This window comes from Melopsittacus undulatus, chromosome Z, assembly GCF_012275295.1.
Source record: "Melopsittacus undulatus isolate bMelUnd1 chromosome Z, bMelUnd1.mat.Z, whole genome shotgun sequence".
Taxonomy (NCBI): Eukaryota; Metazoa; Chordata; class Aves; order Psittaciformes; family Psittaculidae; genus Melopsittacus; species Melopsittacus undulatus.
Window position 1 is genome coordinate 13,729,684 of NC_047557.1, and position 23,798 is coordinate 13,753,481.

At 46.5% G+C, this 23,798-nt stretch overlaps 1 protein-coding gene across 2 annotated transcripts; it reads right to left on the bottom strand.

Moving 5' to 3' along the window:
• Positions 1-324: 324 nt before the first annotated feature.
• GDNF (glial cell derived neurotrophic factor) lies at positions 325-20,946 on the bottom strand. 2 transcript variants are annotated; one of them, XM_034073029.1, is made up of 4 exons: positions 20,890-20,946; positions 19,469-19,666; positions 2,639-3,107; positions 325-434 (listed from the first exon to the last, which is right to left on the bottom strand). In XM_034073029.1, exons 2-4 carry the CDS (start codon positions 19,638-19,640, stop codon positions 425-427), a joined length of 651 nt encoding a protein of 216 aa, XP_033928920.1. In that variant the 5' UTR covers positions 19,641-19,666; positions 20,890-20,946; the 3' UTR covers positions 325-424. The 2 variants fall into 2 exon arrangements, with proteins under 2 accessions (XP_033928920.1, XP_033928919.1); XM_034073028.1 differs by lacking the exon at positions 325-434 and having other exon boundaries at positions 2,110-3,107.
• Positions 20,947-23,798: the final 2,852 nt, after the last annotated feature.

Here is a 23,798-nt window from a genome sequence, read left to right on the forward strand (position 1 = left end):
CCTGCATGGACAAGAGACAGCTTGGATAACACCAGGTTTCCACTGTGTTGATTACTGTGTCACTGATTACCATGCATTTTTGAGTCATTTATTGCAGTGGCCTAATGATCAACTCTGACCCACAGTAGAGATGCTGGAGAGATAGGAGAGGAAAGCTTCACTTCATAGAGGATTTGCTGGCTCTTCAGCATTGCTCCATGTGGTTTAGGAACTGGGAAATACTGTAACTTGGAAGTGGTAGGATGGTGAAGAAGCACAGGCAACAACCAGGTAACAATAGAAATGAGTTTTATTTTGTAAAAAGTTATAAAACGAGTATTGTACAAAAATAAAGTCTGTAGAGAACTTTGGTTGATTAACACGAATGACTTGAGACATAAATCGCAGGTGAAGTAAAAAACTCCAGAGAAGCACACTCCTGTCTTCAGTAAGGTCTAAAAGATAAAAAAAAAATCACAAACTTTACCCTTTTGTATTTTGAACATAGTGCTTTGCTTTTCTTACAGCTTCCTCAAGCTGCACAGAAAATGCTTTGGGGCAAGTAAAAGTACAGCTCTGAGTGCTGCCGCTGGGCAATTGCCCAGCAGCACAGCTGACACTCAGCTTTGCAGGCTTTTACTGCCCAAACCATACCAGTGCTGGTGGTACCAGCTGTACCAGCCCTGGCCAGCACGGAGGGTGAGGTATCCCCATGGCAGTGCAAGAATGAGCCCTGCAGGTGGGCTCTGCGCCTGCCCTCCGTCACCCAGAAAAGCAGAGGAGGCCAGGGCTGAATTACATTTCATACACTTTGTACATCTTTCTATGCCTGTTTTCAACTTCCTTGACCTCTGGACCCTTCTTCTGTGGTGCCCTGAGGGGCCCAGGGCAAAATGAATATGGAGAGCCATTGCATGCATGAGATAAAAGGTCAGACCATTGTTTTTTTGGGCTTCAGTAGGGATTTTTTTTTTCTTCCTGTTGTTTTTGTGGGAGTTGATGCTTCACTGGTTTTCAGGTATGACTAGTGACCTGCATTGCTGCTCCTTCAGGAAAAAAGTCTCCAGAACTAGGGCTTGCATTATGAATGCCTTTGCTCTACAACCTTCCTCATCCTAAGAAAATTCAAACTGTTCTGCTGTGTGGGTATGTTTTAGCAAATTATACAAAACACTTTGGTTATTTAACACAATTGTTTACCTGCAGACTATATTAAATCCAGGGCTAACTAATAAGAGGCATTTAACCTCCTCTATATGGAAATACGGAAGGAAAAGCTTAAATAAATACAAAAAGAAATTATAATGCTAAATGTGATTATTTTCCATTTGTCAATAGTTATGTGAGGTCAGTTGGCAAAAACTGTGAGAAAAAAATGTGGCTACATTTAAAATATGACTAGAATTAGTTCTTCTAACAAATTGCTAATGTTGAGCCAAGTCCTGCGACCCTCGCTTATCCAGAGCTGTTGCTGTTCCTGCACATGTATGACTGCAGTAATTTCTGCAGTATTAGTGAACAGGAGGAAGGGCTGCAGGCTTTGGCACTACATTTTGCGAACACAATCAGGATTTTGTTTTAAAGGAAAAAGGTAAAGTAAGTGATTTTTTGCATTCAAATTAACTATTTAAATCAAAAGCATGGACTGTTGCTCCCAACTTCATTGTCTCTCTGTATCTTCCAAGCACCTTCTACTTTGGCACCTTTGAAAAGAATCTTTAATAAATAAGGAAAGGAGACTCATTACTGAACTGTAATAAATAACAATAACTTAATCTCAATAAATATCTTCTGTATATTTATGTCTCTGAATGGATGCATTGCATCAAGTAGTCTCTGCTCACTCACAATGACCAAATAGAAATGTAGTTACGCAAGTGACGTTAGTCCTTTGTAAACCAAAAGAAACGCGTTTTGTTTAGGTGGGGCTTGTTACTTGTCTTACTATACTAGGAAGAAGTGCTTAAAAACTCAACTTGTTTTCATAGGTAGCAGAATAAAATCCTACACTCCTTTTGCAAAAACGCAAGATGGAAATAATCAAACTTAACCAGTAAGTGGAACTGTTTTGCTTTGTATCAGTACTGGCCCTAGAGAACTTGAGCCTTGAAATTTTGATATTTGCCTGATATCATCTTACTTACAATGTTGATCTTATTATAGTTTTGAAGTTGTCCTAAGCGCTTAGGAACCACCCTTCAATGAGCAGTAGCACAATGTGTCTTTCAGTAAAGCTGAGGGCACAGGGGATGAGTAAGGTATTCCTAAACTACTTCTTGGCTAAGCTTCCTGGCACAGATGGTATAGTTACAACACAACATGGTATGGCAGGGTTGTGTTTTTAAGCACATTCCTCATGGATCCGAGTCCCACTGATGGTGAACTGTGTCAAACGGGAAAGGGAGCACACATGCCATCCAGCCGTCAGCATCTCCACCTGAGCTTTTATGTACTTTCCCATAGGACGTCAAAAGCCTCCATCCTCCTATGCCGCCTCGCGCCCTCCCCAGGCTCTCACAACACCTCGTTCTGCATTCTTGGTCCTTTTTTCTGCTCTGAGCAGACATATCCCCAGGAACCTTGGTCCCTATTTTTGCGTCATAGCAGGAATGCAAAACAGGCGCTGCCTCTGGCGTGCAGCAGTCAGACACATCCACACCTTTTTGCGGAATGTTTTTTCAGTATGTGGTAAACCAAGTTATCATCCAAGAAGGACAGGTCATCATCAAAGGCTGTGGGTCTGCAACAGGCTTGCTTCACTTTGTCAGTGACCAGTTTCTTCTTTCTGGTTAAGTTTTTTAAAATCTTGTCGTAGGTGGTCTCGGCTGCATCACAAGATCCACTGCAATACCGAAAAATCAGCTCTTCTTTGGTTTCATATCCCAAATCCAAGTCAGTCACATTTAAATGTATTTCTGTTAAGACACATCCCCGATTTTTTCCCTTTTGATTCCTCCTCCCCTTTTTGCTGGTATTCTCTATGTTTGTGGCTGCGTTTTGCCGGTTTCTCTCCCTCCTGTTAAAAATTGGTGTCTGTTTATCTGGTGACCTCCTCAGTCTTTTAATAGTGGCTTGAATAAAGTCCACTACCTCATCAAATTGATCTGGATAATCCTCTGGCATGTTAGCTGTTTGGGAAAAGAGAAAAAACGTTTTGTCACAAGGCAATTTTCATTAAGTTAGTCCATTCATGGCTCAAAACTAAGAGACACACACAAGCTGCTCTGCCCATCACTTCAGAGTGCATTCCCAGCACCCCCAAAAATCAGGGAGAATTTGGAATGGTTTGGATCATCATGGAAACTCATTTGGAGAAAAATAAATGAGATAGGTATGTATCTCCGTAGGTGTCTGATGATGCTTGGTAGCACTCCAGACATATTTTAACACTGAATGAGCTCTACCAAAATCAAGAGAAGGAAAAAGATGCCATGATACAAATATTTGTTAATGGATGGATGAAACTAGTGTAGAGAGGTTACACAGGCACTAGGCTCTTCCCAGCAAAGTAGCAAAAGGACAAGGTTTCCTTAAAGGAGCTTTGTGATTATAAATGTTAACTACTGTATTTTCACACCAGCAGTGGTTAGGATTCTGAAGACACCTATTGATAAAGTTTTGGGGCATGACAGAAAGAGAATTTCCTGGGGTACCAGGCTGAGCTATTAATCCTGGCTGAATGACTACTTTTTTTACTGCTTCTAGGGGATAGTTAGTATCAGGGGTTTTGAAATCTTCTTGTGGAAGTATTTTGTGGCACAAGATGCCAATTAGACTGAATAGAAATAGTTCAGAATAGAATTATTATGTTAATTTTCAAAGGAAATGTTATTAATTAATTTACTTCTTATGAAGTTAAAATACCTGTTTAATTTTTCACTTGATACATACCCTAACAGTGAAAAATTACTCAAGTAAATGGAATGTTTTGATACTAGCAGAATGAACCTCTTCAAGGAGGGTGAAACTCAGTGTGTTCGGAAATGTTCTAAGATTCCAGCTTTTCAGCATGATTTGGAAAAAAAATCATGTTTTGAAATCTTTAAACTTCACATTGACCAAACCCCTCAGCATGATCTACTTTAGTGAATACAGTGATTTAATGGAGAGTCAGGTTGTCAGAAGTGCGCATGTAAGGTGTCCTTATGTTGTATTATTAATGATTGTTTTTTAAACACATAAACTACCTTGCAGTATTGAAATTTTCTTTACTCATTCATTGTGCCAAAATCAAGAATGGAGGACTTCCTTTGCAATAAGATATAAGAGGATGCTTCCTTCTGCATGCAATTCCTATGTTCCCACCCATGTAACAGACCAATGTCATGTACCCAGCCCTGCATATAAGGGAGCTCCATCTCCAGAAGGACTTCTACAAATATCCCAGAAACTACAAACATTGGGAAAGGTGATACCCAATGCAGTGCACCTGGCGAGGGGTTGGTACCTTCAGCTGAGTCACAAAGGCTCTCACCTGGTCAGGTGCTGAGATAGGAACAGCTCCTTAGGCAAAGGCTCAGCATCACATTTCCCTAATGAGCGCTGTAACAGACAAGAGCTCTGATGGGAGACCAAACAGCACAGGTACCCAGCTCACACGTGGTGGCATGGACTCTTAACAGGCATTAACAGAAGAGAGGAAGAATGAGATGGCTGCTTCCCATTGCCTAGCAAAGGTTCATCTTCATATCTTCAAAGGATGCACCAAACATAGAGGAGATGGGGCAGTAGGATCTTAACTCGGTTAGTGCAAAAACCTGCTAAAACACTGCATCTGCATATAAGGAGGAACATGGACCCCTTCTTGAAGCAGCCACATCCTAGAGGCCCCCTGCTCCTTGACAAAACAGTGATGAATCAGAAGTACAAGATTTACAAGGATGGTTCCAGCAAAATAACAGACTGTTAAAAAAAGAATGAAGTCAGGCAATCTTGTACCTTCACATAATGAGGGTGGCAAATGGTAAGCAGGATCCTATGAGCTGCAGAGTTTTGGACTGCAAAAAGTGAATTACACTTTATTTTATAGACATCCATCCAAGTTTGCAGACCAGTGACTGTCAAAAGACATGAAGGAGTGCTATCTATAGAGCTATATGGGACCTGAACAAAGCGGGACCCTGTAGTCCAATATAGCCATGACACCAATGGTAAGTGCACTCTTCTTGCACACTTCATTACCTGTGTAGCAGGTATCAAAATACACACTACAAGCCACCCCTACTGTTGGGGGATCACATGGATAGATGTGTCCATTGGATGCATCACCCAGCTCTGTTGTAGGACAGGCTGGTCGGCCTATACCATACAAATACTGCCCTACTGAGCAAGACCCAGGTTAAGGTGATGGGTGGGCTACATTTCTTAAAAGCAAGAAAGGGTAGACACTTTGCTAGACACAGGAAAACAAGATGACCCTTGTGGAGATGGCATAGTCACTGTTACTGTAGTACAAGCTTGGCCCTGGCAGAGATATAGATGGTGAGGGGTTTGGTAGGAGGCACTGGTTGCTGTGGGACTGGGTGATTTCCAGGTTTCTTGTATAGAAAACTAGGTTTCTTAGCTTGTAACCTGATAAGGGAAGAATGTGGCTTTGAGCTCTACCTATGGCATCTTCCACTCTCACCTTCAAACTACCCTTCTTACAACCACTGTAACTACCCCAGCCTACACCTCTGTCATATAATCCTGGCCCAACCCTTGTAGCAACACTATAACACAATGGCAGGTTGGCTACAAAGAGTGAACTACAACCATGAGAGAAATATACAAGGGTTTAGCGGAATTCATGCAATGGTCAACCATCAGGAAGAGGATGGCATACTGTCATGAGGAAACCCAACCTGTACATGGAGATTCCTGTCTACAGCCTTGACCCTCATATTGGGCTGCATCACAAGAAGTGTGGCCAGCAGATCAAGGGAGGTGATTTTCCCCCTTCACTCTGCTCTCACGAGACCCTACCTGCAGTGCTGTGTCTGGCTCTGGGGCCCCCAACACAAGAGGGTTGTGGACCTGTTGGAGAGAGTCCAGAGGAGGTCACAGATATGATCAGAGAGCTGGGGCACTTCTCCGTGATACAGACTGAGAGAGTTGTGGTTGTTCAGCCTGGAGAAGAGAAGGCTGAGTGGAGTCCTTAGAGCAGTTTCCACTGTCTAAAGGGGCCTACGAGAAATCTGAAAAGGGACTTTTTGCAAGAGCATGTAGGGATAGGATAAGGGGGAATGGCTGTAAGCTGACAGAGGGGAGATTTAGATTAGACATTAGGAAGAAATTCCTTACTGTGAAGGTGGTGAGGCACTGGCACAGACTGCCCAGAGAAGTTGTAGATACTCCATTCCTGCAAGTGTTCAAGGCCAGGTTGGTTGGGGCTTGGAGTAGTGGAAGGTGTCCCTGCCTATAGCAAGGGGTTTGGAGATAGATGATCTTTAAGGTCCCTTCCAACTCTAACTATTCTATGATTCTGTGATTCTGATACTTATCTCAAGCCCAGTATGCTGCCAGTGCAATGAGAGGAATAAATGTCCCCTACCTATGAAGGGAGAAACAGAACTATGCATTATCTGAATAGATAACAAACCCACTAGTCACATCATATTTAAACTGCTTGCAATTCAGGTACAAAACTATCACCTACCCCTGTAATAGTGCTATATGAAGGAGTCTACTCTGGTTAAATATTAATCAGACAGTTACAGGATTCAAGCACTGTCCTGCCCAGGCTAATCCAAGTATGCCTTGGAGGGTAGATAAAGAAGAGGAAAGGTCCACGTTTTGGACTGTGGCCCTTCTCAAAGCCCACACTGACCCCTATCCTAGTTTGTGCATGATCACTACCCCAACCTGAACAAGGGAACTAATGTTGCTGCAAGCGGCCTGTGATATATAAGTTGGGGGAAACACCATAGAAGAGTTTATGTGGTCTGTAGCATATGCAAGACTAACTATGCACACTGCTAATGCAGGCATGGGGTATCAGCATTACAGAAGGTGGAAGCATTAGGGCAAAAAGCTAATCAAGTAATCAAGCCAACAGTGTATCCAACTAGAGAAGCCTTAGCTACACACATGGACTCACTGCAACCAGAAAATGGGTTAACTGGCAGAATCAGTGGTCCTGCTGATGGTCACTGATGGCCACATAGACCTCAGTGGTCACTGAGGTCTAACAGAAACCATGGAAGAAGCACTCCAAGATGTAAGATGCAACCTGGGATGAGTTGTGCATGACTGATAGCTCTAATGGAGCTTGAGATCCCTGCTCAGCTCATCTCCTGTTGCAGCATTAGGCCACTTGGGAGACTCACTCTGACGGATTACTGAGGGCTGCCAGCACTATGAGTAACGTGAATGCCAATTTCCTCTCTCCAAGGGGAACTGAAGACTGGAAGATATCCCAAGCAGATATCCAAATCTCTTGAGAGGACTTCTACAGTGACCCCCAATATTTGGAGATTACATCACTGGAGGAGACACAAAGTTTATGGGTTGTATTAGAGAACCTGTGGGAACAGTGGGCACAGAGCTCTGCATAATAAAATGTGCTGGATCTCTTGATCCTGGTCAGTGTCTGCCCCCCTACAACCACACATGGTGTTGTTACACAGCTGTGTAGGTACACCTCATGAACACAATGCCAGCAGCATTACAAGGTTATGAAATGATCCTTGCAAGTTTCTATAAGTAACTGCCCTTCTGCCTGTGGATCCCCAAACTAGTCATGTAATGATTCTCTTTCAACAGCTTCCACCTGGACTGCCAATGTACCCCAAGTTGTCATCCATAAGTTAGCACTTATTTGAGGAACATCTCCAGTCCCTGCTATCAGTCAGCCTCTGGCTGGTGCAACTCTGAATTTTTATACAATTCCACAGAGCCAAGTTTCAATGCACAACTGGCAGCATGAGCCTGTGCTCTTAGTACTGCATCAAGTACAGCTGCACCCAGCAATCACTGAAACATGGACCCAATCAATGGAGCTCATGCTGATCATACGTGGCCTAGAGCTAATTTTCTGATGCTTAACAAAGAATGATTATCAGCATGATTACAAACAGTCACTAGGAGTGGTTCACAGGGGTTTAAGGAGAACCTTGACAGGCAGGAATGAAGTGAGAGCTGATTTAGCAGAGCATGCTAAGGTGCCAGTCACAACTCAGTAGGGATATTCAGCTTTCCAATAAGCATTGGTACAAAGCCTGAGAGCTGGAAACAAATACTGTAAAAAACTGCTCTAGTAAGATCCTGGGCAACCAAGTAGAAAAATCAGCATTAACACCTTGTCCAGACAGGTTGAAACAAGGCACTAGAGCTAAGGAAGCTACCACCAGACATCACACATGAATAAGCAATAAACATTGACCAAGGACCAAAGACTGTAAAAGGCTAAGGGACAGAAGGGAAGGTGGAGAAGACTGACAGCAGGACCACCTCATCCTGATGGGCACTTCGTAGATGTGCTCAAGGGGTGCCGAGACCTCTCTACATCACAGCAACCACATGCCGAGAACTTGTCTGGTCTCTGCACTGTGGAAAGTGCTACTGAGACTGAAGGGGGTGCTGAGCTGAGCTGCATGGCCAGGGAACACCACTGGACTCATAAGGGGCTGCCTTAGCATCAAGTGCCAGTTTGTAACCTGAATGAAGCCACTTGACTGCAGGGGGGTTGGACTAGATGATCTTTCAAGGTCCCTTCCAACCCTTGGGATTCTGTGATTCTGTGCTTAGTTAGCCCTATGTCTCCAACAGTGTTTAGAGAACATGTATATCCTCAAATGAAGGTCAATAGCCTGGCAGCTTTGCCTTTTTAATACTGTTTGTGCTGACTCGACTGAGCAGCAGACAGAGCTTTTCGTGGGGATTTCACACCCTAGGGAAAGCATATATTATTATCCCTTCCTGTAACATACACAGATTGCACGTCTGCATATATGTGTTGTATTTACACATACACACATGCAAATATATCTAATTATACATACACATATTTTTTTCAAAACAAACTAGTTTACTGACAACAGTTGCCTTCTGGTGGAAAAGCTGAGAGAACAAACACATGACAGATGCCTGTCACACTGTACAAAGTGCCAGCAGAGAATGTTCAGATACTATGGCAATAAAAGCAGTAAAGATCTCTGAGCAGTAGGCCCTGGCTGCAGCTCCAGTGTGTGAAGGAATCAGAATTTGAAAATCCAAAGCTATCGGGATTGGGACAGGATAGAATGGGACAGGACAGGTTAGAACAGGATGGGGTAGCCCACAACAGCATGTACACAGTTATCTAAGTTAGTGAAGGTTGGCTCACACAATACACCTCAAAGGAGGTGCTTCCCAAGAGAAAGGACCACATGTCCTTGAAATTAAAATCAGGGAACATGAACCTCAGTGTATCTTGTTCACAGCATGGGAAAAAGGCTCACAGACTCTACTGTGGCAGTATGATGGGTTGAGCTCCACCGCTTAGCAGTGCCATGAACACTCACAAGACTGGTGCAAAGTTATGAGGTTTTGTTTGGGTTTCATGTGACGTTTCTGAAAGCTGCTTCCTGACCATCCAGCTCACTGGGGTGGTCTCTTGAAGGAAGTCTGTGTGTGGGCACATACACACATTTTGCATCACCTCTGCCTAGCACCCCACTGGCAGGAGTGTGGGGATGTCAGTAGTGCCTGCGGGAGCTGTGGCCAGCACTTTGTGTTCTGCTCCCACTCATCTCTCTCTCCTACAGCTCCCTTCCATGCTCCTTCTTCCAGTGCTGTGCCAAGGACCTGGCCACCCAGGCAGAAACAGGCAGAGTGTTTTCCTCTGATGGCAACCAGAAGATGAGTCTGCTCTCTAGTGCTGGTGTATCAAGAGTGGGGGTATGGATGGCAGTCCAAGTGACAGTCTGGCTCTGCGCAGTTTCTCTGCCTCCCATGTCCAGCTGAACCAGGGCTCCTGACCTGACAGGAGTTTCTCACATGACCAGAAAACAAATAAAAAAGCAAAGAAAGAAAGAATGAAACATCACAGGACTGGTGCACATGGGAATCCGGAAGAGTGGTCAGGCTGGGGGCAGAGTTGGTGAACACCAAATGTCCAGAACTCCAGGAATCAAACAGAAGACATGATACTCATTTAAAATACTAATTAGAAAAAAATAAAAATCCCACAAGAATATTTGCTTCTTCTGATTACTGTTTGCAAGCTGTTTGCTTCCTTTCTGAGCCTTAGGGCACACTCAGATCATCAATTTGACACGTCCTCTCAGGCTAGGAATGTCCCTCTTGAACGCAAACTGAAATTCTCACCTCACTGATGCTCTCCAGAACCTGAGGCTTTGACCTGCTGTCCCCAAGCACAGTCATGCCCCCTGGCACTACGAGAACTGGCAGTACAGGTGCAGGATCCTGAAGCCAAATGTGCGTGGCACTCCCCATCAGCCTCTGCTTCCATATAGAACTCCGGAGCTCTGCTTTGGGAATGCAGGAAGGCATGCCTTCCTCCCAGCATCTTCCCCACTGCGAACCCCCCACAGCCTGCCCTTGCATTTCCAATTAATTAAAAGCACCACGTGCCAGCAGGACTGTGATCTGATGCCTGTGCTTTTTAGAAGAATAAATTACAGAGTGTTCAGATAGACTTCTACATAAAATAGATTTAAATGAATATCCAAACCAAACTCATCAAATTCTCAAGAAAACAGCCTCCATTAAAGAAAAATGGACAATTTATTCATGTCTGTTCAAATGTGATCACAATTACATTTTGTAAAACTATTCCTTTGATTTCACTAGCAACAGATTTATTTTAAAGCCAAATATTCCCCACAGTGACAGTAACCCAGCATGGTAGAGCAAGTTTGTACCTGACCACAAACTGATTTCAGTGAGAGCAGATGGATCTTCAGCTTTTGGGAAAAAAATCCAGTTACTCATTTGGTCCCTGGTTATGGACATAAAACGCTAACTACAGCCTCTTCTGACCATGCTGTCTATTATGCCTCATAGGAAAAGCTTAAATTCTATTAATTACAAAATAATATTTTTTAGTGGGTTTTCAAAAAAATCTCATAAAACATAATGGTTTAAGTTATTTGAAACTGTGCTTTATAGAATAGGTTTCCATACTGATCTCGGGAAAATATGATCATATCACAGCGGCATCATCTGGTACTTTGCATGTTCTGAGGTAAAATAATGTAACAGAGGTTGCATAAGGCATACCAAAAATTATACTATTAGATTTTTGTTCTGCATTGTAGCTTTTATGCATGCATTTGTGGCAGCACACAGATACTACATCAAAACATCAGGCCAAACATTTAATAAAATTACAGGGATATTTCACAGCTGTCTTTCAAGTAGAGAAGGTCAGACAGCAGGAGACTGGTTTTAAGTACGACTTAAAAGTTCAAGTGGGTTAATCCAGCTCATTATAATGGCAAGCATTATTTAGAAAATTCAGATCCAGATCTGTATTAGGATCAAATGGCCCTTTTTCAAAAACAGTTCTGGTACTTTACTCTGCACCCTTCATAACTAAAATATTTTCATTTCCTTTCTTTGCTTGGCATTTTTTAAGTTTCCTGCAAAGTTATGCTCACAAAGATGTTTCTTCATAGATAATTTCTAGTCAGAAATAGACAAGTAATGTGCCTCTAACAGTGACTGCAACAAATCATCCTCATTTTTTTGTTGCTTGGTATACCGTTTACTTGGTATACCATTTATTCATTGTCCTCCATCTCACATCACAAAGATGTACATTAGTCTCAGAGCAACCTGTTCGTGGAACTGCAGCCTTAGGTTAAAATTACTGATACGATGATCATTCTATTTTGCAAAGTAAAAAAGCACCAACTGTGGTGGGGGTAAACCATTTATTTTATTGAAAACGAAATGTTTTTCATTAAAACCGAAGCCTATCATGCACACATCTGAGCAGTGGCAGGTGTTAAAAATAGTTACGCTGAAAGGTTTTCAGGATTTAAACAATGAAAATATCACCTCTCTGAGGCATGACTTTGCTTTCATGCCTTGCATGAAAATCTGTGGGGCTAAGAGTGAAATGAAAACCAGTCGGTTGTGTCCATTAGGAAATGGAGCATCAAACACACCAGGGTTAGCTCATCTCTAAATGTTTAATACAGTTCTGGTTCACTGCTTCACTCTCTACCTTGCCAGCTCTCAAGACACATTGTGGCCTCCCCTCCAATGCAAACAGCCCTGAGAAATGGAGCCTCTCACCAGTGTCACTTGTCTCTCATCAAGGTGAAGTGCTAAGTAACCTGGAGGATGACCTCAGGGCCACTCACACCAGTCAGGTATGATAAGACAGTACTGGAAAAAGGCACAGAGTTAACCTTCCTTGTGTGTTTGCTAATGATGGAGCAGCCAATTTTTTTATTTGTACCTCACTAGCTAACTCTGTTGCTTCCCATCTGTTGGTCATAAAGGCAAATCTGCAGAGTACTTTGTACTTTCGCAGTGCCTTTCTTAGCAGGGCCTCCCTTGCATCCTTTGCCTGCCTTCTCAGAGGTATGAAACACTGGTTCCCACCAGGACAAGAAAGGGGAGAAACAACAGGATCATCCAATTGCTGCCAGCTAGAGGAACTCCCTGAGAGCAGGGGGAAACAACAAGCTCAAATGAACTGGGTGAAGTAAAGGAAACTGCCTGGCAAGCTGACCTGTCAACAAGTGTTTCTTGCTCTTCATCTTGTCTACATGGGGCTGTTCATAATGTTCTGCCTGATTTTGGGCTGGCACTGGTGCGAGGCCTGTCCTCTGGCCTCTCTGATGTGGGCAGAGGAGTGTCTCATCTAGCAGTCATGCAGCAAAAGTGCCATAAGAGAATGTGGTCTTGCCTCCAATACAGAGCTTTGAAAAACCACCTCTCAGTCACTGAGGAGCAGTCAGCTTTTCAACAGCAGCAGACAGCTTTTCAGCAGTGAGACAACTCAGCAGCAGCCCATCCACACTACAGCCTTATCTTAGAGGGCTGAGTGGGCACTGGATCACCCACAAAGCAGTCTCTGGATCTGAGGAAGTTATGGCATGGAGTGTAAAAAGGATAAAAAGAAAAAGTGACAGTGCCCTGCCTGAAGCTATTGATGGAGCTGGAGCCAAACCTGGGCAAGGCACGTACCTGCCTATTGTTTCCTCACCAAGGTCTTGTACCCCTCTAAATCCATACCATTCTGAATAAATATCCAGCTTCCCAGTAAACCCTATGTTTATGCTTAATATTTGGTTCTGTATGAATCCTGCAATAATCTAAAATGAATATGTATGAGTGGGGCGCAAAACCTGTGGCCTCTATTAGCAAGAACACATGCAGCCAGCTAACAGGCATAGCAGTGAGACTTTAATGGAGGAAATACTGTTGATAATAAGAATAAATTCTCTTTAGTGTGCCTGATGCAGAAGTGACCCAGACCAGCCCTCACATGACATCAGTAAAACCCCACATTGCTCACCCAGCCCCACTTCAGTGCCAGCTCACTGAATGGGAAGAGAATTCCTAAATAAGTAACAGCAACTCTTCCCAGGCTGCCTGCTCTCTTACACTGCATCTCCTGTTGGCTGTTCCCAAAGAATAAGCACAGGCAGTAAAGCACGAGGAAAGGACCCTATCCCAGTCTGTTCCCTAGGGGCAGTAAAGCAGGGCTGTCCAGACAAAACCATAGCTGATGTCCCTCCTGTAGCTATCTCTGCTGCTGTCAGATTTTGATCTGACCTATAAATAATACATGTTCCTCCACTGTTGCCTTTCTCTAACCGCATTTCAATGTGTTCACAATGGGAAAAGTTTTAATATTGCAGTTTGGAAACTGTTGTCATAATAACCAGTCTTTTGTTCTAGGTCAGATGCTGTGTCCTCTGCTGCAGAAGATCTCATCTTGGGATGTGTAGATCATGGCCTGCCAGAGAGAACTGGTGTGTGCTCGGAAGAGCAAGCTCATTCCTAGCTACTACACTGGATCCATTACTCTCTGTCACAAACTTCCCAAGTAATATCTGGTTTTGCCAAAGAAATCTTACATGCTTGAGATGGGAGCAGAGGTAGTCCAGATGTTTGTATATAGCTTGTTAGCTAAAGCTTGTAGCTGGATTCAAACAGCTTGCCTCTGAAAGCATGGCCACGTGAGTTCTGGCATACTGCTCTTAACACTGCTTGGCCCTGACACAGGAAAACTATTTTGATTTCAGTGTTTGCTTCTTTTGAAGACTATTCCTGTTCAATAATGATTAAAGCATGAGTACAAGTCCCACTGACTTCAAAGTAGTGTGCCTGCAGGTATCAGTTTGAGCACTGTACCAATACATACAGCCTAAATATCTGCTAAGTCATACACTGTGGCATTACTTCTTAAAAAGAATGTTGATATTTGACATGCTTCAAATAATTCTCTGTCCTTGATCTTAAAATCAGACATATCCTAATGTATATTTTGTGTCTGATGTCCATCCCCATTATCTGCAGTTGTGGGGGGTGGGACCTAATGACCCCAATGGCTTCTCTCAGACTCTGTAACTAAATATTTAAGGGCTACTTTATAAAGTCCTAATCAGGAGCAGTATAATTTACAAAGACATTACAACTTACCAGTCTAAGGATCCTTTCACAGAGTACAAATAATGTCGTCCCTTTCAATTAATCAATAGTCATCACACAGCTGGATTCTCCAGCCTTTCCAGAAGGGTTTTGCAGCTTGTCATCTGCAGACCCTGAACATGGGGATTTCTAAAATACGTTGGAGAGGCTTATGAAAGGTGACCAAGTAAAGCATGTTTAGGTATGTTATCTAGCAACTTATACCTGCAAAACATCTAAAAGAATCTATACTTCCACTGGCAAGTTTTAAGGGATCCTGAATTGAAAGACAGCAAAGACATAAAACTTTATAAACAAAGGGTAACTCTTATAATGAAGAAAAATTAAACAAAACAAACCCCCCCAAAAAATCCGAAACATATTCTCTTACATCTCAGTCCTCTCCTCCTTCAGTACCAGAATACCTTTCATAGAAGCATATTCATAGAATCATAGAATCACAGAATGTCTGGATTGGAAGGGACCTTAAAGCTCATCTAGTTCCAACCCTCCTGCCATGGGCACGAACACATTCCACTAGATCAAGTTGCTCAGAAATGCATCCAAACTGGTCTTGAACGCTTCCAGGAATGGGACATCCATAACTATTTGAGGAAACGTGTTCCAGTGCCTCACAATGAAGAATTTTCATGCATATTCAGTGCTTATACTTGAGACTGTGGAGAAATCAGCTACATGCATCTGGATTTAACCAGATGTTTTTTTTTCCTTCCTCTTTCTAGAATTTTGGCCATAAATGGACAAACTTGAATGCTTAAGATTTCTAAATGCCAAGATAACCTAGGCATGCCCATACAAACAAACTTCACTATACTTATGCTGGCACAGGCACACTACGTCAGGCACCACCTAGATGCACCAGCTGCACTGGATACACACAGAGCAAATGATGCAGTGTGGCACCTGCTCAGTGTGTCTGACATCTCTCCAATACACTGGATTTACTGTGCACGGACAGGTTACCTCTGTAGCTCTGTAGGCTTTGACTAGAGCACATATGCCATGCCATATGTGTGTTGTGCAGGAAAGACTGACAGGAACATCAGAGTTCCATTTCATAACACTGAATGCGGCTAATCAATATCGTAGGAAAGGAAATGCATTCAGTTGGAAATCTAATTTAATACTGTTTTTTCCCTACAATATCACTGTTTATTCTAGATACTTTCCATATTAGTTGGACAATGTTGCAGCTAAGCAAAGTAACTCAACATTAAACAACCCTTAGCATGAGTATGAAATTTTTTTAACAGAGTTCTTTAACACACATGTACCAAGGTGTGTTACAGCATAACAAACATTCTAAAGGTACTTCAACTCAGATGTCATAAGGAAAAAAAAACCACCTTTTCCTCCTATGAGGAGGGAAAAGGACACAGTGAGATTTTTCATTTAACTCTACATGCTTACCACTAAAGATTACTTACTAAAGATGGCCATTTGATCAAGTGATTATACATCATATACTGGATCTTAGGATACTCCAGCCCTTACATACGTGTTGAATATGGCTGTAACAGCAGCAAGCATTTACAAAATGTATTGGCTGGGAACTGTGTATAAGTCAAACCAAGTGTTTGGCTCCCTCTGCACTGTCATTCTTCTGAAGCTGCTGACTGAACTTTTAGTTTATAATAATGTAGTTTATATTTGTTCTGTTTGCAGTTACTGTTTAAGCTAATTGTATCATTCCCCCAGCAGTTCTGTAGTATGAGAGAAACAAAGAACGGGTTTTCTAACCTTACACACTCTGTGGCTGCTCTTTGAGTGAAATAAGCTATCCCATGACCACTGATGTCTAAAACACCTATGAACACTGGATTAATCTTAAATGCACTGTATTTATGGAAGCTAGTCTCATTCCAGCCTCCAGTCCAATAAAAAATGCAGAAGACTGCAATTGCCAGCACCCCCTCTGCCATCTCTGATTACTGCCCTGAACAGCAAAGGTCAGCACATTACACATGATAAGCCTGGGAGGTTAGAAAGGCTGTAGCCTTTCCTGTAGGCTGGAAAGTAGAAAGGTTTCAAGCCAATCTGAAAGGGATGAGGTAGCATCAGGTGACCTCAGAGCACTTTGCAGAGAAAGCAGTCCCATCAAATTAGAACACAAAAAGGTGTCAAGGGCCTGGGAAAACAGATCTGTGCTCCAGCAAGGTGTCTGGCCTGCCCTTAGGGGCAGGATTTGATCTCACAACCCTAATAATCCCTGCTGCACATGGTGTATGGAAGACCCCATCTCACTGGAGTAAGAGCAATGAACATGTTGGAGCACAACCACTACTCCCCACCCAGCCTGCATGGGGATCACTTTAGGGAAGAGCAGTGCACTCCTTTTTGATCAGACACAGCACCCAGCCCTGCTTCACACCTACACACTTCCCTGTGCACTGACAGTGCTCCACTTCTGTGTGAGCTGTCTCCTTCAAAGGCACTCAGCGAAGCAACTGACCAAAAGTATCCGCAGAGATTTTAACACATGGCAGGTCCACCAACAAACAAAGCAGGGAGCTGCAAGCATGCCTGCATGCTTGTGGCATACTGCCCTATGCTTGTAAGAGAAACCTTGTAGAGGACAGAGTCTACATGGTACAGATGTGATTCCTCCTCTGTAGACCATTATACGTCTTTTATGTGCTGAAGAGCATATGGTAAGCGAAGAGAAACAAATATGTCAAAGACAGTGATGGTGATGACTTAACCAAAATGCTGCTGCAGCAGGAAGGCAGTGATGTGTCTGGGTAGAATCAACTTCATGGGCTTTGTATGCAGACAGCTCTCCAAAATCAACTGAAAACAGTATAAAAGTGGATCAAAGTATTTTGCTGCATTCTTACAGCCACTTTTCTGCAGGTCTCCCCTGACTCTTCTGACTTGGGAACGAAGTGCAGAGAAGAGTTTCTGACTTTTGGCTATGGGTTCTGTGTAAACTGTGCAAAGACCAGAGAAACTCCCTGGATTTTTCCCAATCTCTGTTCTGAAGAACAGCACTGCTTACTTTCCCCTTGCAGCCAGGCCCATCTGTTTGTGACCTGCAGAGTTAAGAGACTGAGGCCAAACTATCAGCCCTTTCTCAAATGACTACCCTGGGTGATAACCCTGGACCCAGCGCTTCTTGGCAAAGCCTATGTCTGTACCCTGGAAACAGAGATATGTGGAAGAGGATGTCTGTTGATACTATCATAGCTCAGGTAAAACACAGATTGTCCTTCTTCCCACTTCTTGCTTATCCAATTCATAAGAAAAGAAAAAAAAAAAAGAAAAAGAGACTCTATAGAGAAGTTTTGAACACTAGAACAGAAAACTGTTATGGTGGCCTGTCCCCTTGACCTGCTGTGGACAAACAATCACACCAAGAACTGCATTCCCAGAAGTTTCAAGGTAAAATCAGGCATAGTACAAATACTATCACCCTGAGAAGATGGAGCATTACTGCTCTCCCACTGTGTGGCTCTACTAGAGCTATAAGCAGACTGGTGCCAGGTCCCCCCTAATGCTCTTCTTGCTACTGGCACTGCAGCAAAGGCACCAGCTGTGCCAGTGGACCAGACCATGACCTGAAAAGCTGATCACTGCCTCTTGTAGGACAGTGCTTATCACACCACACAGCTTCTTGCAGAGAAGACAATCATCATGTGTGATGCCCTGCAGCCCTGGGAAGAAGCACTTTTGGCCAATCTCCCTGTATGGAGGGCACGAAAGGATGTCAGGGGCTGCCACTCCGCAAGCAGCAGGAGCCCGGCTTGGACATGCAGAGGCAGCAGCCTCAGCAAGATTCCAGCACGGAAACACAAGCAAGAAAAGGAAAGTCAGAAGATTCAATGGGAAAGGACATAGATGTGTCTGCAGAAAGGAAGATGGGTACTGGGGAGGGGGTAAAAGAGGAGTCACGGCACAATTCCCTGCTCAGTGCCTCCATGCTGCGTTAGCCTGGCTATCCCAGAGAAACAAGAACAGGGCTGTCCATGGCTGGAGCTGAGGCAGGCGCAGGGGAAGGACATGCCTCCAGATAAGGAGATAAAAATGAATCCCAGTTACTGAACACTGTCTGCATCCTGCAATGACCTAAACTGAGAGAGCTGAGCAAGGGCAAAGGAGCAACCTCCAAGCTACGCCTGTGCCTTTGCTAAGTGAACATCTTCACGATTCATGCAAGTATTTTACCACTTCTGAGTCATATTAACTTTCACTTTAAAAGCCACCAGAGTTAGCATACACTCACATACCACTATGAAAAAACTGTATCTGCTATTGTAGGAGACCTATTATTAGCAAGGTATTATTATTATCTGTCATTTGGATTGTAAGCTGTCTTACTGTGAGCCAGTTCATGTGGATTGCTCTGCATCAAGTTCCTAACCCTGCCACTGCTACTCTTCTGTGAATTTCCATGTGGACACACTAATTTTGGGATCAGGATCCAAGGAGCATTTAATGAAACTCAGCAGCACTTCGGGATGTCTATGGTGCCTCCCACCATGGAGCCCAAACTTCATCAGGACTTGCGCCCGCTGCAGGCAGTGAATAATTTCATTTGCAGGTTTGAAGCAACGGGGAAGGAGTTTCAGTGCCTGCACTGCAATCTGTATGCACCTGATCCTCCTCTCAGCTCCTCCGCACACAGCTAACTTTACCTTCTCTCCAGGTTTTTCAACCACAGTAATCTTATGACTGTCAGGAAGATAGTGCTGGTGGTGGGGCAATTGCCAATCCTGAGCTTTGAAGGATGACTTGGTTTAGAGCTGCTGGAGCCAGATCATAGCCAGTGACACTGCCTGGGGAAGAAATGGAGGCAGAAAACATGGGGGGGTCCTTTCCTCATCCTGATGCCTGAATAAAGGGGAGCAGGTTTAGCAAGACAGACAGAATGGCTACAAAGGGAAATGTTTCTTACAGTCACTGTGCACAGCATAGGGACGCAGCAGGCTGACGGGGGAGAGATCGTCTTCAGGCCCCTCTACCACTGAAGGGGGCCCCTTGAGAGGCGTCTTACCGGTGGGCAGGGGCGAGGTGGAGGCCGTGTTGAGCAGCACCACACAGACAGCCACAACATCCCATAACTTCATCTTAGATCTCCTTCCAACACGGGCCCCTGGCAGAAAGGAGGGGCAGGGTTAATCCTCTACTGCTGTGCTCCCAAGTCCTGCTCCCTGCCTGCTAGTCCCAGGACAAACCTGGGCAGCCTTGCACCCCAGATCAGCCAGATCCACCCTGGCCAGGCCCAGGGACAGAGCAGGGGACAACCTGTCCTCAGCCTCCCATCTCATTGCCTTCCAGAGCAAGGGAGGTGAGAGGTGTGGGAGAAGAAGGCCAGGATGGCTTCCAGCCCCTCCACACCCAGGCTAGCTTCTCTGGGGGATGCGGGCAAGCAGGCCGCAGCAGCCTGTGCCCAGGGACGTGGGGGTGTAACCATGTCCCTGTGCTGGCAGCCAGGTCACCTTGTGCTTGACTCCTCCAGCACCCGGGCCGGGCCAGACTGGACCGGGCTGATCGAGGGTGCAGACCTGCACAGATTTGTTGTGCTACAGGCAAACCTGCCTTTCCTCTTCCCTCTCTTCTTCCCCCTCTCCCTTTCTTTTCTTTCTTTTTTTTTTCTTTTTCACTCTCTTTCTTTTTCCCTTCCTCATTTATTTTTAGCTTTTCCCCTTTCCCATCCCTTTCCCAGTTCTTTCTTTCCTTTCCTTTTTCTTTTTTTCCCTCTCATTTCCTTTTTCCTCTTTCATCCTCATTTGTCACCTTTTTTCCCCTACCTTCTTCCCTTTTCCCTTCCTTTTCCCTTTCCTTTTCCCCTACACTTCCCATTTCCCTTTCCCCTTGTTCCCTTATTCTTTCAATTTAGTCTTTCCCTTTCCTTTTCCTCTTTGTTTCCACCTCAATTTCCTTTCATTTCCCTCTCTTTTCCCTTTCCATCTCGAGTGCCTCTTTCTTGTTGCCCCCTCCTCTTCGTTTCATTCTTCTCTACTTTTCTTTCTTTCCCCGTTCCTCTCTTTTCCCTTTTCCTTTCTCTCTCCTCCTCTGTCCTTCTCTCCTCCCTTCTTCCATTTCTCTCCTCAACTCCTCGCCCCGCGGTCGCCCCGCCCGCAGTCCGCCACCCGATGCCCCCCGCCGGGGATGGCAGCTGCCCCCAGCCCGGTCGGTGTTACGGAGCAGTGTCCGGGCCCCGGGTCCCGGGCAACGCTCGGAGCGCGGGTGCCGCCCGGGTCCCCGCCGGCCTCTGTCCTCGCACCTCGCCGCGCCTGGGAGGTGCTCTGTGCCCCGGTGGGTGCCCAGTGCCCCGGCCCGCCCGCCCCGCCGCGGTCCCCTCCTCGCCCTCACCTCTGAGCTGGTCTCGTTGGACCCGAGATGGACATTAACGCCGGGGAGCCGAGCGGCCGGACGGGTGGTGCATGTGGGCCAGGTCGGGGGCCGAGCGCCGGGAACCCTCTTTGTGCAGAGGGTTTGGGGGGTTCGGTATGGAGGAGGGGGCAAGGTCGCAAGTGTGGATGGAGAAAAAGGGCAGCCGCCAGCACAAGCCCCGCGCCCTCCCCACAGCCGCAGGTGCTGTGGCCACGGCAGGAGCGGCTCCGCGCGGATCTCTGCCCGCTCCGGCTCCGGAGCCGCGCTCAGCAGCGGCGGGAGCGGCCTGAGCCGCGGGGAGCGCCGCCTGGCAGCGGGAGCTGGCTGTGGGTGCTGCTCTTGGGACCCTGCCTGGAAATCTGAGAAAGACACTCCATCAACAACTGCGGGGAGTCAGATGAAGACATCAGGGCTCCTGTAACGCCAGCTGGTCCAGCACCGCGGGGAGCCGCACACCGCTCGGACACGCACGCAACGGCGGGAAGGAGAAAAAAGGGGAGAAAAATACCCCCAAAGAGAACAAAAAAAAACAAATCACGAAAACCCCACCTCAGCTGAGAAGGGGGAAAAAAATCTAACCCCCCCCTCAGTCTGGTGGGAGAATCAGAGGCCGGCGCTGGGATCTGTAGAGCTCGTAGCAGCAGCAGCAGCGGCGGCGATGGCGAGGCTTCCTCCTCCGAATCGGGGGTCCCGTCAAAGCGAATCCTTAGATCCAAGTGGGGAGCTCGCCGGGACGCCGGGCCGGTGCCGGGGAGCACCCGGTCGGCTGCTCCGGCAGGGCTCCCCGGGCGCCGGCGGGTTCAGTGGGGGGGGCGCTGGACTGGGCGAGGCACGGGGGGCACCGCTCCCGCGGGCGGAGGGGAGCGCGGAGCCGGACGCACGGACGCGGGGGCTTTGCCAGGGCGACTCGGAGCTGCAGATGGATTTATAGGGCCCTTTGGCAGTGACGCGCCCTCCGCTGATTCGCTTTCAGACCCAAACACACGCTGGCCCCCCGCACCGGACCCCGCGGAGCCTCCAAATATCTCCCGGCTGAAGTCACCGGCCCGACATACCGTGAGCTGCGCGTCCGCCGGCGCAGCCCCGCGGCACCCGCTGGACCCGCGGCGGCGGCGGCGGGGCCGGGCCGGGGTAACCCAACACCCCTCCCTCCCCACCGCCGCTCCGCCGCGCACGGACGGGCCGACGGACCGACGGGCGGACGGCGGCTGGAAGGCCTCCCGTCCCCCTCCCCCTCGCCTCTCGCCTGCCGCAGGTGCCGCCGCGGGTGCCCTCCGCGCAGCACGACCCCTGCGCGGGGGGCGGCGATTTGACCCGGCGGAGGCTGCTGCGAAGCCGCTGTAAACAGTCTCGGCTTTCAGCCGTGCGCCGTGTATTTATGACTCACCCAGTTGTCCGGAGGTATGAGGTCCTCATGTCGCCGGTGCTATGAAATTAACGCGGCGCAGACGGGGCCCTGCGCTGATGCTGCCTTTTTAAAGATTTATTTATTTATTTTATAATACATGTTGTGCTTTTGGGTGTTTCTTGGGGGTTTGGCGGTTGGATCTGGGATGAAGCAGTGCAACCCGCAGGAGCCCAGCTCGCTGGGGGGAGCGCGGCGCCGGTACAGCGCCGAGCTGCGGGGACGGAGGGAGCGGCGCTGTGCACGGCCGGTCCGGCGGCAGAGCTGACCCAAAAGTTGTAACCTGGCTGCGCGTTTGTTTCCGTACTCCCCCCCTCCGCCCTGTGTGTGTATGTATGTGGTTACGGCACTGCACTCACATGTCCCTCTCTCCCGGGAAACGCGAGCAGCTCCCACAGTCCGTGGTGACCGCCGGCTGCCTGCTGTGGGGTCTGGCAGGCGGGCAGGGGGGGTGCCGCGCCAAGCCTCATTCCTCCCGGGCACCGCCAGCGTCACCCTGGGCTGCCTTTCCATAGCTGCCTCTCCTGGGCCACTTCGTCAGCTCTATCCTCCTTTCCCTTTTCATTCCCTTTCCCGTTCCCATTCCTTTCTCCTTTTTAATTTTCCTCTTTCCCATTCCCCTTTCTTTTCCATTTCTCTTTTCTCTTTCCCCCTTTCCCCCTTTCCCTTTTTGTTCTTCCCATTCTGTTCTTTTCCCCTTTCCCTTTCTTCTTACCTTTTCTCCTTCCACTTTCCCTTTTTCCTTTTCCCTTTCCCCTTTTCCCATTCTCTTTCCCTCTGTCTCTCGCTCTCTCCCTTCCTTTTCCTTCTCCTTCTCCCTCTCCCTCTCCATCTCCTTCTGCTTTCCTTTCCCCATCTCCTCCCCACTGTCCCATTCCCCTGTGTATGTCCCAGACAGCCCAGGCCCCGCAGGGACCTGGTGCAGGAGGCAGGTGGCACCAGCTCCCTCTGCACAGCTCTTGCTGCCCTCTTTGCAGCCCTTGGCAAGGAAGTAGGGTGAGAACCTCAGGTGTGGATTTGAGCGCCAGGTGTGTGCACATCAACAATGTTTGTTTACTCTTCTTCATCAGTGTGAAACATGTAGAATACTCCAAGCATCCAGTTCCAGAGGAGATCTCAGCCCAGGGGCTGTAGGTTTGTAGAGGCGATCACAGTCACCTCACTGGGTGTAATGGGAGTGAGGCTCAATCCCTGAACACAGTCAGGGTAGTGAAGGCTTTTAAGATTTATTTATTGGAAATTTGGAGGGGTCTGCTAATGTAATCTGAACAGGCTGCAAGAACAAATATTTCTGCAGGAGGCATCTTCTAAATTTCGATTGGATGACAAGATGGAGTGATGAACATGTACTTCCTTGTGAAGCCAGTTGGACAGCATGGCTTTTCCATCGCCACAGTAATCTGCCTGCTGAGGGGAAGTTTTATAACTATCTTTTACTAAATGAGGTATTTGTGATGAAGGGTCAGCCTTCCTTGATAATGTG

What these genes read in the sequence shown, in the direction of transcription:
- GDNF (XM_034073028.1), bottom strand. Translation starts at nt 19,640, where the DNA reads ATGAAGTTATGGGATGTTGTGGCTGTCTGTGTGGTGCTGCTCAACACG. An exon ending in CTATGCTGTGCACAGTGACT is followed by an intron (nt 3,108 to 19,468) that starts GTAAGAAACATT and finishes TTTCCCAAACAG; the next exon opens with CTAACATGCCAGAGGATTAT.